The sequence below is a fragment of the Notolepis coatsorum genome (assembly GCF_963971535.1).
Source record: "Notolepis coatsorum genome assembly, chromosome: 4".
Taxonomy (NCBI): Eukaryota; Metazoa; Chordata; class Actinopteri; order Aulopiformes; family Paralepididae; genus Notolepis; species Notolepis coatsorum.
The window spans coordinates 15,023,755-15,039,261 of record NC_140168.1 but is presented as its reverse complement, the minus strand read 5'-3'; the positions used below and the strand labels follow the sequence as shown (position 1 = coordinate 15,039,261).

General features: G+C 44.7%; 1 protein-coding gene across 1 annotated transcript; it reads right to left on the bottom strand.

Moving 5' to 3' along the window:
- Positions 1 to 409: 409 nt before the first annotated feature.
- Positions 410 to 15,243, bottom strand: ednrba (endothelin receptor Ba; the record flags this gene model as incomplete). Its single annotated transcript, XM_084311840.1, is given in 8 exon segments — positions 410 to 544; positions 4,905 to 5,013; positions 5,145 to 5,278; positions 6,360 to 6,509; positions 8,602 to 8,806; positions 12,364 to 12,476; positions 14,787 to 14,876; positions 14,878 to 15,243. Coding segments are annotated over 8 exon segments (1,302 nt in total).
- Between the last annotated feature and the right edge of the window lie 264 nt (positions 15,244 to 15,507).

The following is a 15,507-nucleotide window of genomic DNA, read 5'->3' as shown; positions in this document are numbered from 1 at the left end:
CCGGTGTCGGGGGGGTTTAGCAGTTCATAGGGGCACTTCGCTAGTGGTTAAAGTTACAGCACAGATTATAAGTCAGTCGTTAAGGGCACTTCATAGGGCACTTCTTAGGGCACTTCATAGGGCACTTCATAGGGCACTTCTTAGGGCACTTCTTAGGGCACTTCTTATGGCACTTCTTAGGGCGCGGCTGGTGACATTTCTCTGGTGAAAATGCACTTCACCGAATAAAAAGATCACTTTCTTCTATAACAGTCTGGATGAGGCAGAGTGAGGATGGACAACGGTCCTCATTCAGTGATCCACGCGTCATCCTACTTGGGTTTGTAGGCCACATATCTCTCTCTCTCTCCCTCTCTCGTTCTTCTCCGTCTCACTGTCGGACTGCCCGAGCAGGGGCCCTCCCTCCCTCTCATGCTGAAGTGTACTTGTTGGTGATGCGAGAGTTGCTCTGGTCTGAGGCGCGGTCGGTGATTTTGAGCTTCATGCACGACTGCTTCTCATCCGTCAGCATCTCAGCGGGGAGACACCAACAGCACAGACAGGACTGGAGAGAGAGAGAGAGAGAGAGAGAGAGAGAGAGAGAGAGAGAGAGAGAGAGTGTGAGGCAAAGGTCGGAAAACAAGAGCACAATAAGAGATGAGAGGAAATACATACAGTATTGTTAGTAGGTGAATTCTTCACATCTGACAATAATCATGTATATGTTTTTTTTTAAATTATATCCATAATCATTTATACATTGTGTTTCGTGCATTTCGTATTTTGCATATGCTTTGTCTGTGATGTTAAATAGTGAACAGGCTTCTCTCCCAAAGGTTAGCGGTCTGTTAAGTCTCATTTAAGGTAACGGCCAGGTTGTGGCCAGAGAGGGCGATCATTGGTGCGATAAACTAAGTTTGACCCTTTACTGCCTCAATGCTATCTTGGTAACCATCTGGCATCCTGCTTTCTTATCTTGCGTGTCAAAGAAGGTTAAACATCTGGTTGACTCATGCATCTCTAAATGCAATGACTTTGTGTCCCACTCTTTCCTGTGTGTAAAGAGGATATAAGATCTCTGCTAGGTCTAAACTTCTCACTTCTCCACTAACGCGCTTCCACATCTCTCGCTCATTCTCCCTTTAAGCTCTAGGCCTAATCTCTATAGAACTAACAATCTTTTGACTATTAATCTAATGTAATCTTGCATGGATCCATACTTGTAATGAGTGATAAATCATATTGAACTTTGGACATTGTCTCATGATCATTATACAGCAATTCAATATTCCTATTTTAATATCAATTAATACGTTGGGGAAATCAAATATTCATCATTACAAGTGTTAACAGTTCGGTGACAGAAGGAAGCGTGAGAAGTAGGAGCATACATGACTGAATAAGTATCTCAAACCCGGCCCTCTTTCCTTGATCCTGCACTCGCAGCTGTTGCTTTCCTCGGATGGAATGAGGGTTTGAGATCAAGGAGGTCGATTCATTTAAGCCTTAATCTTGATTCAATTTGACTATTTATCTTCTTACCGTTTTAAATGAATTCAAGAATTCACTTACATTCTTGAAATGTTAAGATTTATAGATGGAAGCTTTTTGGAACATTCTTAATCCTTGATACTGTGGATCATAAGACCCTTTTATCCCGCCTAGAACAGTGTGTTGGCATCAGAGGTGCTGCCCTTATGTTACTTCAGTCGTACTTGACTGATAGGAGTTAACAAGATATAAGATACAAGATTAATTTATTGCCACACAACCAGGTTGTTGGTATTCGTGATCGATATTTCTGTGATATTTCTCTGTCCATCTGGGTGAATTCTCCTCAAATGTGGCCCCTCTTATCTGTGGTGTCCCCCAAGGCTCCATCCTAGGCCCTTTATTATTTTCTCTATATACAGTATGCTGCCCTTAGGTTCCATTTTACATAAGCATACTGTTTCTTTTCATTGTTATGCGGATGATGTCCAAATCTATCTAAGTACAAGGATTGTATTGAGCCTCTGCTCTTAGCAACATTAAGACTTGGATGGATCTAAATGTCCTCAATCTTAATGACGGTAAGACAGAGGTTATTGTGTTTGGGCATCTGGATGGTTTAAATTACTCTGCTGGTGTTTTAGGGCCCCTCAAAAAACGCTCTTTTATCAAAAGCCTTGGTGTCACTTTTGATAGTGATTTTAAATGACAGACAAATTGGTTCTGTAGTTAAAGGCTCCTTTTTTCAGTTGAGGCTCCTGACCAAAGTGAAGCCCTACCTCTCTCCCAATGACCTGGAGAGGGTTATCCATGCCTTCATATCATCTAGGCTGGATTACTGCAATGCCCTGTATGTGGGTCTAGACCAGCTCTCCCTGTATGTGGGTCTAGACCAGCTCTCCCTGTATGTGGGTCTAGACCAGCTCTCCCTGCGACGCCTGCAGCTAGTGCAGAACGCTGCTGCACACCTCTTGACCGGCACAAAGAAGCGTGAACACATCAAACTAGGGCTGTCCCCGACTAAGGATTTGGATAGTCGACTATGATTGGACGAAATTTGCAGATAGTCGACTATTAGTCGACTATAAAATGTTTTAAATTAAAATAAAGTATAATCTTTTTTATTTATTTTTATCATTCCATTTGGGCTGTGGGGGGTGCTTAATGTCTGAAGGAGTCGACTGAAGGCTTCTTGTCCTCTGCAAAAGCATGCAATTGGTCCACTGATGGATACATCTTGATATTTGTCTAGTCTAGTGTGTTCATTAGATGGGTGAAATCCTCTTTCAGTGCCTCTGTGCCTGTTTTCTTAGGCAGTTAGCCTCTGGTATGCGTGCCATTAGCGTTAGCCACGCTTCTAGGCCTCTTTTCTTTTGGAAAGAATGATAAACATTTTTTTTTAAATAATAATAATAAAAAAATTATGAAACGTTTTTTTTTTTTTTTTTTTTTTTACTAAGAGGTTGGCAGTCGACTACGGCTCCTTTCGACCCATTAGTCGACTATTCGACTAATAGGGGTCAGCCCTACATCAAACCAGTGCTGGCTTCCCTGCACTGGCTCCCTGTTCGCTTCAGGATTGATTTTAAAATTGGGATGTTTGTGTTCAAGGCCTTAAATGGTCTGGCCCCTCAGTACCTAGCTGAACTCCTCCATGTTTGTACCCCAGCTAGAGCACTGAGGTCATCCAATAAATTACTTTTAGATGTCCCAAGGTCTAGGTTGAAAACAAAAGGCTTTTGCGGTGGCTGCCCCTAAATTGTGGAACAGTCTTCCACTGCAAATTAGGAATGCCCAGACCCTCGAGATTTTCAAAGCACAGCTGAAGACTCACTTGTTTTCATTGGCTTTTTGAGGCTTGTTAAGCCACACATCCCCGGTCGTGTCGTGATTGTTTAATGTATTGTATCTTTTGATTTTTTAAAGCACTTTGGTGCAACTTCGGTTGGTTTTAAATGTGCTATATAAATAAAGTTGACCATGACCCTTGGCCTTAATCCATTGTAAATCTGAATATATAGGTCTGTTTTACTCCAGTGCAAACATTGGCAACATAAACAAACCTTTCAAAGCCACAGTATTCTGGAATTGAAAACTCATTATGTACCTGTTGTCTGGTGTTAGTCCTTGAGGCTGAAGCTGAAGGTTCTTCCTTCTTTTGCTGCATTTAAAAGTATGCTCTCTGACCACTGTGTAACTGTCTTATCTGTTTTTTTTTGTTTATTCTTATTTACTGTGCCTATATGTATGAAATTGCTGATAAACTATGTCTTGTTTTGTAAGCTTGTCGTCGCTGTAGATCAGGGTAACCTCAGTAAAAAATGGTAAATGGTACATTTATATAACACTTTTATCCAAAGCGCTTTACAATTTGTTCCTCACATTTTACTCATTCACACACACATTCACACACCAATGGTGGAGGCAACCATGCAAGGTGCCAACCTGCTCGTCGGGAGCAATTAGGGGTTAAAGGAACACGCCAACTTTTTGGGAAATTTGCTTATTTGCCATCTTCCCTGGAGTTAGACAAGTAGATACATACCCTTTTCTTCTCTGTGCGTGCATTAGGCTTAGGGAACAGCCGCACCGTTAGCCTAGCCACGAAATACACTCCAAATACAACTCCAAAACTTATAAGAAATATAAAAATATAATTCAACATTTTCGTTTTCTAAGCAGATATATACTCAGTGATTTCATCACCTCAAAAGCCCTGTTTTTCAGGTGATGAAATCACTGCGCCCAGGCCGCAGTGGTTCGGCAAAAGAAATTCAGAGTATATATCTGCTTAGAAAACGAAAATGTCTAATTCTTTTTTGTATATTTCTCCACGTGGTAAATAAAATACACAGGTCACAACATGTTTACAGGAATGTTTTGGAGTTGTATTTGGAGTGTATTTCCTGACTGTTGGGAACTAGGCTACACTGGCACACCTACTTCCAGTGAATGGCGCTAAGCTAGGCTAACGGTGCGGCTGTTTCCTAAGCCTAATGCATGCACAGAGAAGAAAAGGGTATGTATCCGCTTGTCTAACTCCAGGGTAGATGGCAAATAAGCTAATTTACCAAAAAGTTGGCGTGTTCCTTTAAGTGTCCTGCTCAAGGACACTTCGACACGCTGCCCGGGAGGAGCGGGAATCGAACCGGGCGGGAACCTCCGGATTACCAGACTGCTCTACCTCCACTGCTCTACCTCCTGAGCCACTGTCGCCCCCGAGTTGAAATAAAGGTTTGAAATGAAATGAAATGAAAGACCTCAATATATCAACCAGAATAATAAAACATGTCTCCAATCTTTCTCTGTCTTTCTTTCTTTCTTTAGTGGTGGGGCCATCATTTTGTTTACGTTCGGTTACAGCTCGGATTACTGCCACACTTTGCCGTATTAGTTCTACATAACCACACGGCACACGGCACACCGTGACTCACCCTGAAGCAGCTCTTGAAACGCTTGCTGACCACGTAGAGGGCGATGGGGTTGATGCAGGAGTTGATGGACGCCATGTTGATGCCGATGTAGTCCAGGACCAGGAAGAAACTGGAGGCGACGTGGGAAACAAGCGTCAAAACTCTGGCCTCTCTCTCTCTCCCACTTTGAAACGTGACTCAAGCGTACTTAAATGTGTTATATTCTATATTCTATTATAATACAGTGTCTGTGGGTGTTACCTGAGCAGCTCACAGCGGTTGGGGTCTTTCTCGTCGTAGATGGTGAGCTTCAGGATGCGACTGAGGTGAAGGGGCAGCCAGCACAGAGCGAACACCAGGACCAGGCAGAACACCGTCTTAGCCACCTCCCTCCGCTGCACACACACACACACACACACACACACACACACACACACACACACACACACACACACACACACACACGCACACGCACACGCACACACACACACACACACACACACATCAAATTATTGTAACGTAACAATGAGGACAGGCAATTAAGAATGACAAATGTTTTAAAATACATTTAGTAATTCAAAGATAGTGTTGCCACCATTCATCCATCCATCCAGTCAACCAACCAACCAACCATGTATCCTTCTACTGTACCCCTCTCTCCCTCCCTACAGTACATCCATCCATCCCTTCCTATAGTCATCCATTCACTCCTATCTATCATCCACCCATCCACTCCTATATCCATCATCCATCCCTTCCTATAGCCATCCATCCACTCCTACTATCCATCCATCCATTCACCCATTCCTTCCTACATCCATCCATTCCTATATCCATCCATCCATTCCTTCCTATATCCATCATCCATTTCTATATCCATCCATCCATTCCTTCCTATATCCATCATCCATTCCTATATCCATCCAGCCATCCATCCATTCCTACTGTATATCCATCCATCCATTCCTTTCTATATCCATCCATCCATTCCTTCACATATCCACCCACCCACCATCTATTCATTCTTCAATCACTCCATCTGTCCTTCCATCATCCAGCCACCCATCCATCTACCTACCCACTCACCCCTCCAGCCAACCACCACCTTTCTGTCCACCCACCCACCCAGCCAACCACCACTTCTCTATTCACCCACCCAGCCACCCACCACCTCTCTATCCATCCACCCAGCCACCCACCACCTCTCTATCCATCCACCCACCCAGCCAACCACCTCTCTATCCATCCACCCACCCAGCCAACCACCACCTCTCTATCCATCCACCCAGCCACCCACCACCTCTCTATCCATCCATCCACCCACCCAGCCAACCACCTCTCTATCCATCCACCCACCCAGCCACCCACCACCTCTCTATCCATCCACCCAGCCAACCACCACCTCTCTGTCCATCCACCCATCCACCCACCACATCTCTATCCACCCACCCATCCACCCACCACCTCTCCACCCACCTGTTTGAGGTGGTCACTGAGGGCGATCTGGACCCCGTTCTTCTTCCTGAGCATCTCGCAGGTCATCAGGGTGTAGAAGACGGCGGTGCAGGCCAGAGGCAGGCAGAAGTAAACGCTGAACAGCCACCAGTCCTTAGCCGACTTGTAGAACTAGAGAGGTGTGATGAGAGAACGACAGCATTAGATCAAAGCACAACTAAACGCTGAACAGCCACCAGTCCTTAGCCGACTTATAGAACTAGAGGTGTGATGAGAGGATGACAGCATTAGATCAAAGCACAACTAAACGCTGAACAGCCACCAGTCCTTAGCCGACTTATAGAACTAGAGGTGTGATGAGAGGATGACAGCATTAGATCAAAGCACAACTAAACACTGAACAGCCACCAGTCCTTAGCCGACTTGTAGAACTAGAGAGGTGTGATGAGAGAACGACAGCATTAGATCAAAGCACAACTAAACACTGAACAGCCACCAGTCCTTAGCCGACTTATAGAACTAGAGGTGTGATGAGAGGCTGACAGCATTAGATCAAAGCACAACTAAACGCTGAACAGCCACCAGTCCTTAGCCGACTTATAGAACTAGAGGTGTGATGAGAGGATGACAGCATTAGATCAAAGCACAACTAAACGCTGAGTGCAAGTGTGGGATTAAGCAGTAAAGTCAGCAGTAAAAATGATCAGATGATCGTTGTTAGACAGTTAAAGTGCGTATCCGGCTCGGCCGAAGGCCCAAGACCCTATAGCCCCAAGGCTGTGCATCAAATTCACAGTTCCGACATGTGGTCATATATCTAAAACCTCAGTGGGACTATAACTACACCGTTTAGCTATTATTCTGGGGTTGATTGAGTACACATGTGCCCACACACACACACACAGCATAGCAATATATCCTGCCAGGCAGGGGGCCAACAATTTCTATGATATATCTTTATTGCATAGCACTGGAGGACAGACCTCTGACAACACTACAGTAACTGTAGACAGTATATTCCCAGTAAGCTGTCACACTGTGAGTGAGTGTGTACGTGCGTGTGGCGTGCATGTGTGTGTGTGTGTATGGGTCTGGAGGTCTATCTGCGAATGTGTGCGTGTGTGCATGTGTTTGTGTGTGTATGCATGCATGTGTGTGTGTGTGTGTCTGTGTGTGTGTGTGTGTGTGTGCACACAGGTATCTGTGTCCATGTGAGCACGTTCAGGGTTGCATTAATATACAGCTGTGTCAACAGTCTCTGCCAGTTGTTTTTCCTCACACGCCAGTGTATTACACGCATAGAACTTGAATTTATAGCATAGAGCTAGCAAAGTATTTATATAAATATAAACAGAGTGGACACAACAGGTGGAGCACTGACATACATAATGTGAATTATATAGATATGATGTACAGAGATATCCGGATGATGACATACTTATGACACAGCTGTGTGCATGCATTATGTGTACAAGTTGATGTGTAGAGAGAGGGGGGTAGTGTGTGTAGACAGAGTGAAGGCTATGTGTATGCGCTTGTGCATAATGTGTGTGTGGGTGTGTTTGAGCATGTGTGTGTTAGAAAGAGAGAGAGAGAGAGAGAGAGAGAGAGAGAGAGAGAGAGAGAGAGAGAGAGAGAGAGAGAGAGAGAGAGAGAGAAGTGTGTTGGTAGATTTCCATATCAGGGTGTACAGAAGAAAAACACTAGGAAAGGCCTTTTCTAGGCCTTCTGTCATCCATCCACTCCTATATCCATTATCCATCCCTTCCTATATCCATCCACCCACTCCTATATCCATTATCCATCCATCCACTCCTATATCTATCCTTCGATCCACTCCTATATCTATCCTTCGATCCATTCACCATTCACACATTCCTTCCTACATCTTACATATAGGATATAGGAAGGGATGGATGGATAGATATAGGAGTGGATGGATGGCTATGGGAAGGGATGGATATAGGAGTGGATGGATGACAGAAGGCCTAGAAAAGGCCTTTCCTAGTGTTTTTCTTCTGCACACACCCCTGATATGGAAATCTACCAACACACCACTCTCTCTCTTTCTAACACACACATGCTCAAACACACCCACACACACACACATATGCACAAGCGCATGCACATAGCCTTCACACTATCTACACACACTACCCCCCCTCTCGCTCCCTCTCTCTCTCTCTACACACATCAACTATAGTATATTCCAGTTCTGCTCGCCGCCTCTGGAGGCCTCTGCGTGTGTCTGTGCTCTGCTCACCCTCATGAAGCTGGAGTTCTGCATGGGGTGCAGCAGGCAGATCCTCAGGTGCTCCCCCTTGTAGTCCATGGTGATCATGTCGAAGGCCACGGCCTCGGGCGAAGCCAGCAGGATGGACAGGATCCAGATCAGGGCGATCTCGATGGCGGTCCACTTGGGGACGCCGATCCCCTTGATGCGGTTCCACGAGGCCACGGCGCGGTACCTGGATGGATGAATGAATGAATGAATGAAAACTTTATTTAACAGATTGCAGAATGGGTACAGTACACAGTACGGCTCAATACACACAATGTGTTAAGGGGATGCAGACCAGAGAAAGACGTTTTGTCTTGTTTACATCAGGGTCCCCCATTTTCAATTCATCATCATAACATATATGACATACATGGCATACAGATAGACAGTACTGTTACATCTAGACATTTGTGACATACCAGATCTACAAATATACAGTACTGTTTGTGATACAAAAAGAGTCTGTAAAAAGAGAGTATATACATTTTAGGGGGAAGAAACTGTACATTGGAGGGGGTTGGGTAGGTGGGGTGGGAAACTGTACATTGGAGGGGATTGGGTTTGGACATTTACAGGGACCAGTTTCGAATTGCAGTCTCCCGTAGGTGCTCTTTGAGAGTGGTTTTGAAAGTGGGTAGTGATTCACATTCCTTTACAGCTGTGGGTAGGGGGCGTTCCACATTGATGGTCACGTCGCGTCTACAAAATATATATTGGTCTGACACTACTGGATGTCATCTATATGGAAATCTCTACTGCACGTGTAATTGGGGTGGGACTGGCCAGCATCGAGCTGTGGGTCGCAGCGGCCGATGAAGTAAAGGCCACTATCTAGCAGCGGAGCGGGGTTGGAGTGTTGGTCCTGGGGGGTCCGGGGGTCCTGGGGTGGTGGGAGTGGGGGAGGAAATGTCTTTTGCGGTGTCTGTAAGGCTGCGGTTACACCTTTCGTTTCATCTTCGTATCATTGTGATATGCGTTTCGCCGCGACGTCGTGCGCCTCGAGTCACACTTTCGTTTTTTTCGTTTTTGTCACCGGAGCACAGTGATGTAGTACACTGCCAAAGCAGTAGGTGGCAGTAGGTGGCGAACATGAAGGCAATTTCAACCAATCAGAACTTGAATGTGCCAATACACTTCCTGGAAGTTCCTGCAAAGAAAATGTCAACAAGGCAGGCGCCTACGGGCGCCACCATCTTGCTATTTTACCCAATGCAGCAATTATTTTTCAGCAAAGCCTAATAAAAGTGCAATAAACAAAACGGATACATTCACTGTGTGTTCTGCCTGTCATTTGTTGATGAAACAAAACTAACATCAACACAAGTGACCACCAAGAGCGGATAGTTTAGTCTAAAAAAAGATCGGTAGCATTGTTAGCTGCATGCTAACGTCAACGGAATTTGCCATTATTACCTGGCCTTCAACCCCTAACCTTCTCACTTTATATGTATGTGTTGTGTCTGTCCACTATGTTTGTTGACTTGTTATCTCCCCCCCCCCCCCCTTATGTAAAGCGACCTTGGGTCCTCTGAAAGGCGCTATATAAAACGAAGTATTATTATTATTATTATTATTATAACAGTATAGCATTGTGGCTAGAAGCTAACGTTAGCTCACGCTACTTAGCCAGCACCAAACTGATGATATCGGGAGCTATAGTAGTAGTTAGATAACTACTAGTAGTTAGATAACATTAGAGACAACGCTGTGTGTATTAAACAAAGGTGAATAGATGACTGGGCCATTTTGTTTAATGCTTGTTAAGTTGAAAGAGGAGCTTTGAGCTAACAGGGTTTGATAGCTAACACTAGCTCATGTTATCCAGTGGCAGTGCCAATCGGTAATGCTAGCAGAATGAATGGATGTAAACTTTATTTAACATATTGCATATGGGTACAATACAATACGGCTCAATACAAACAATTGTTAAGGGAATGCAGACTGTTGTAGCTTGGACTGGGGTCCTTATAACAATAACTTGACAACACATAGTAGCTGCAGCTATTTGGTTTGGACAGCTCTGCTGTCACCGGAAGGGCACGCAGATGGTATCTACTGCGCATGGGCGTTTTCGCAACAACGGCTCCGTGCAGACTACACGCTGTTGTCGGCGCGTTTTTTAGCGGTTCTCCAAAACGCAAACACAATTTAGCGTTTCAGCCGTATCCACAAAAAAACGCCAAAAAACGCATTTCTGTGTAATAGGGACATGAAACGTATTCAAAAACGTATAAAAAAACGCCACAAATACACTAGTCTAACCATGGCCTAATAGTACAAGTTGGTTTTTATGTTCTGTATTTATTATTTTTATTATTGCTAATGTCGTTATTGTTGCTATTATTATTGTTGTGGTACTGTGTGGTCTTGTTATTATTATTATTATTATTATTATTATTATTATTATTATTATTATTATTATTATTATTATTATTATTATTATTATTATTATTATTATTATTATTATTATCATTATCATTATCATTATTATTATTATTATTATTATTATTATTATTATTATTATTATTATTATTATTATTATTATTATTATTATTATTATTATTATTATTATTATTATTATTATTATTATTATTATTATTATTATTATTATTATTATTATTATTATTACTGTGTTGCCTTGTTTTATGCCTTGTTTTATGTTTAAAATGGACAAATAAAAGATATTTGATAATAACAAATATATATATATATATATCGGTTGACCAAATGTGCCTCTGGCATTATCAACGACCCCTCTGGTCACCCAGCCGCAGGCCTCTTTGTCCCCCTCCCCTCGGGCAGACGTTACCGCTCTATCACATGCTCTACCTCTCGGTTTACAAAGAGCTTTTTCCCCAGTGCTGTGCGGAGCCTGAATGACACCAAAGGCTAGTTTTTTGTTTTTTTATCCAATTTTTCTCTGTGTTTTTATTAGTGTTATTAGTCAGGTTTGTGGAACTGCTGTTTTAACTATGATATGCACTTTTAGGGGATGTTCGATATCAATTTTAGCATTTGTCCTTTTATACTGTCTGTGTTTTTTTACATATTTTTCCTGTACTGTTTACACAGTGTTTTGCTCATGTACCTGTATTCTAATGTGGATTCGTCCATACATGTCAATAAAAATCTTTGACTTTGACTTTGATGTGTATCAGTTGATTATTACATTTAAAAAAAAAATTGTTTAGCTGATGCTTTTAGCCAAAGCGACTTACAAGTTCTGTACGACAAGTCAGTAGGAAGGGTAGCACAACTCTTTCAGCTGAGTAACAATGTTCATCAAACAGTGTTGAAACTTGGGTGCTGCAGTGTTGAGTGCATATTAGTAGTAGATACTTGTTACTATATTAGGAAGAGTGCATGATAGTAGAGGAGAAGGTAAGAAGGTTCGTTTTTTTTTTTTTATATATATATATTTGTATATAAGTTGATAGATCAAATATGTATCAGTTGATAGATCAAAAAAATATATATAAGATAAGAAGAAATTGCTTTATTGATCCCCTTGGGGGAAATTCGGGCATCATAGCAGCAGGGGGGGGGGGGGGGGGGGGAGGGTATGGGCAGGGTAATAGTAGAAGAAAGACATAAAAAGAATGTAATCTGAATCATATATAATACGAGTTATATATTGTAAACAACAATATACACAACTGATATCAGTTGATAGATCATATATATATATAATGTTGTGATATAGATCAAATTGCACTCTAATATCACTGAGGCACACCATCATACCTGTCGATGCTCAGAGCGCACAGACTCAGCACTGTGATTCCCACCGAGGACTTCTGAACAAAAGGAACCATTTTACATAAACCCACCCCGAACGGCCAGTCCTCGGCTAGCAGCTGGAGAGAGAGAGAGAGGGAAGAGGGGGGGGGGGGGGGGGGGGGGGGGAGAGAGGGGGGGGGGGGGGGAGAGAGAGGGGGGGGAGAGAGAGAGAGAGGGGGGGGGGAGAAGGGGGGTGGGTGAGAAACAAGAAAGGCCTCACACACAACGCAGTCTGGACTGTAACCGATCCACCACGTTGGCCACACCTTGTTTTCCCAGTCACAGACAGATCATGCTGACCCAGGTAATGCGTCACAGGACTTCCAGAACATCCAGAGCAGAGGCCATATCGGATTTTTGCTGCGTGAACATTTCCTATAGACAACACACAGTGTGATGCTTGTCCTACTACACACCCAGGGAACCATATAAGCCTGATATATTACAGACAGAGGCCGGCTCTAAGCCAAGTGCAGAACCCTGGCTACAGCCTGAGTGCCGCGGCTTACACAGCTATGACGGGTTAGTGGAATGTGTGTGTGTGTGCGGCCTATACTGGAGTCATAATGTGGCCCTATCTCCCCACTCCACTCTCCTCTCCTCTGGTATGCTTGGCCCCTGCTACCCAAATATACATAATATACCCTTGGTTCTCTCACACTTAGCTACTTAATTTCTCTCTCTCTCTCTCTCTCTCTCTCTCTCTCTCTCTCTCCTTCTCTTTCTCTCTCTCTCTCTCTCTCTCTCCTTCTCTTTCTCTCTCCTTCTCTCTCTCTCTCACACACACACACACACACACACACACACACACACACACACACACACACACACGCACGCACACACACACACACACACACACACACACAGACACACACACACACACACACACACACACACACACACACACACACACACACACACACACACACACACACACACACACACACACACACACACACACACACACACACACACACACACACACACACACACACACACACACACACACAGAGAGAGAGACAATAACATACCAAGGACATGAGGGGATATAGAGAGGATCAGAATAACCTAGCTAGAGTGAGAACAAGTATAGGAACCAGGAAAGGAACTAGGAAAGGAACTAGGAACTGAGGGCACAGCTGGACTCGCGAGATCACGAGGTGCTGTGTAACTAACAAACCGCATCTGGTGCATCGGGTGGGGCGTTCTCTAAAGATAATATATATCTCTATACTATGCTATTGAAATGTGTAACAAGTATGTAAGTAAGTATAATATCACTGCTCTGCCCTGGTTGATTGATTGATTGAAAATTGTATTAACAGATTGCAGAATGGGTACAATACAGTACGGCTCAATACACACAATTGTTAAGGGGATGCAGACCAGAGAAAGACTTTCGTCTTGTTTACATCAGGGTCCCCCATTTTCAATTCATCATTTTTTTTCTCAGGGTGGGCACAGCTGACTCAGTGGGCGGGCCAGGCCCCCCAATGCCCGCCCATGGCGCCGGGTCTGCCTGCGCAGCTCGATCTCTCAGTGGCGAGGAGTAACGCGTGGGAGGCTCACGCTGCCCCCGACACTTCCTGATTCTACTGCGCAGGCGCACCAACCGACCTGTAGGAGTCGCTGTCCACAACGCCCGATCCCCACCCATCAGTTTCCCACCCCCTAATACGGCCAATGTGTATTAGTATGAACGACCAGCTAAACTGAAAGCAATGTGGAGCGCTGGGCTCGAGCATCTCCGCATTCGTGGCGAGCACTTTGCCCACTACGCCACGTAGCCGCCCCGCGTCCGTCCCCCTATAGTTATGCCCCTGGGTGGTGGGGGGAATAAAGTGAGTTTTGTGGGATATTTGTGGATATCCTGATGAAGAGTCCTGTTCGTGACGCCAATTGTGGGATATTTGTGGATATCCTGATGAAGAATGTCTCAGTCAACCGAGGCTTGGATAATAACAAGGTTTATTAACCAAACAGATAGAATACATAGAGAGAATGGCTGAGGCTCTCGCCCCAGGTGATCAGCTGAAATTACCCAGGTAAGAAGCCTTGATTGTGGTCGGGAAGAGCCCTTTATAGTTCAACAAAGGGGATGTGTGGTCCCATTTGATAGGTCAGATGGGGGGGAGGGGGTACAGGTTTGGGGACACAGGGGAGGGGGGGTGATTATTCCACAGAGAGGGGGGGGGGGGCACAGGTAAAGGGAACACAGGGGAGGGGGATATATTCACATGAGGACATATTATACCACAGTTTGCATTGTGAAATGATGATGATGGATAGATAGGGTGCTGCTCTCTCTCTCTCTCTCTCTCTCTCTCTCTCTCTCTCTCCCCCCCCCCCCTCTCTCTCTCTCTCTCCTCCCTCCGTCTCTCTCTCACCTTGTAGACGTTGATGGGGATGTCGATGATGATGTGCAACAGGTCTCCGAGCGCCAGGCTGGCGATCAGGATGTTGGGCCCGTTGCGCATTGCACTTGTTCTTGTAGATGATCCTCAGCAGCGTCGAGTTGCCGATGATCCCGACGACGAACACCAGACACGACACCACCGTGTTGATGTACTTGAAGGTGTCCCTGATCTCCGTGGGCCCGGTGCACATGGGCGGCAGGCGCCGGCGCGGCGGCATGGACATGTTTTGTCTCCCGACCTCCCCTTCTTGCCCGACGACGAGTCCGTCTTCGTCGGTGGTGGTGGTGGTGGGGGGCTCCGACCGAGGGTCGTCGTCCTCCGGGGTGTCATCGTTGTTGTTGTCGGCCCGTTGGCTTGTGACCACGCAGAGGTGCGCCGCCGCCAAGACGAGGAACAGTAGCGGCAAACAGATGAGGCGCGTCTTCATTCTTCTGGCCCTATAGTATTGATTTATCCAAACTATAACGCAACAGGTCCGATCGTTTGCCCCTAGAGAGAGAGAGAGAGAGAGAGAGAGAGAGAGAGAGAGAGAGAGAGAGAGAGAGAGAGAGAGAGAGACTTCTTGATTGATTGATTTATTGAAAAGTGTATTAACAGATTGCAGAATGGGTACAATACAGTACGGCTCAATAATACACACAATTGTTAAGGGGATGCAGACCAGAGAAAGACTTTTTCGTCTTGTTTATAC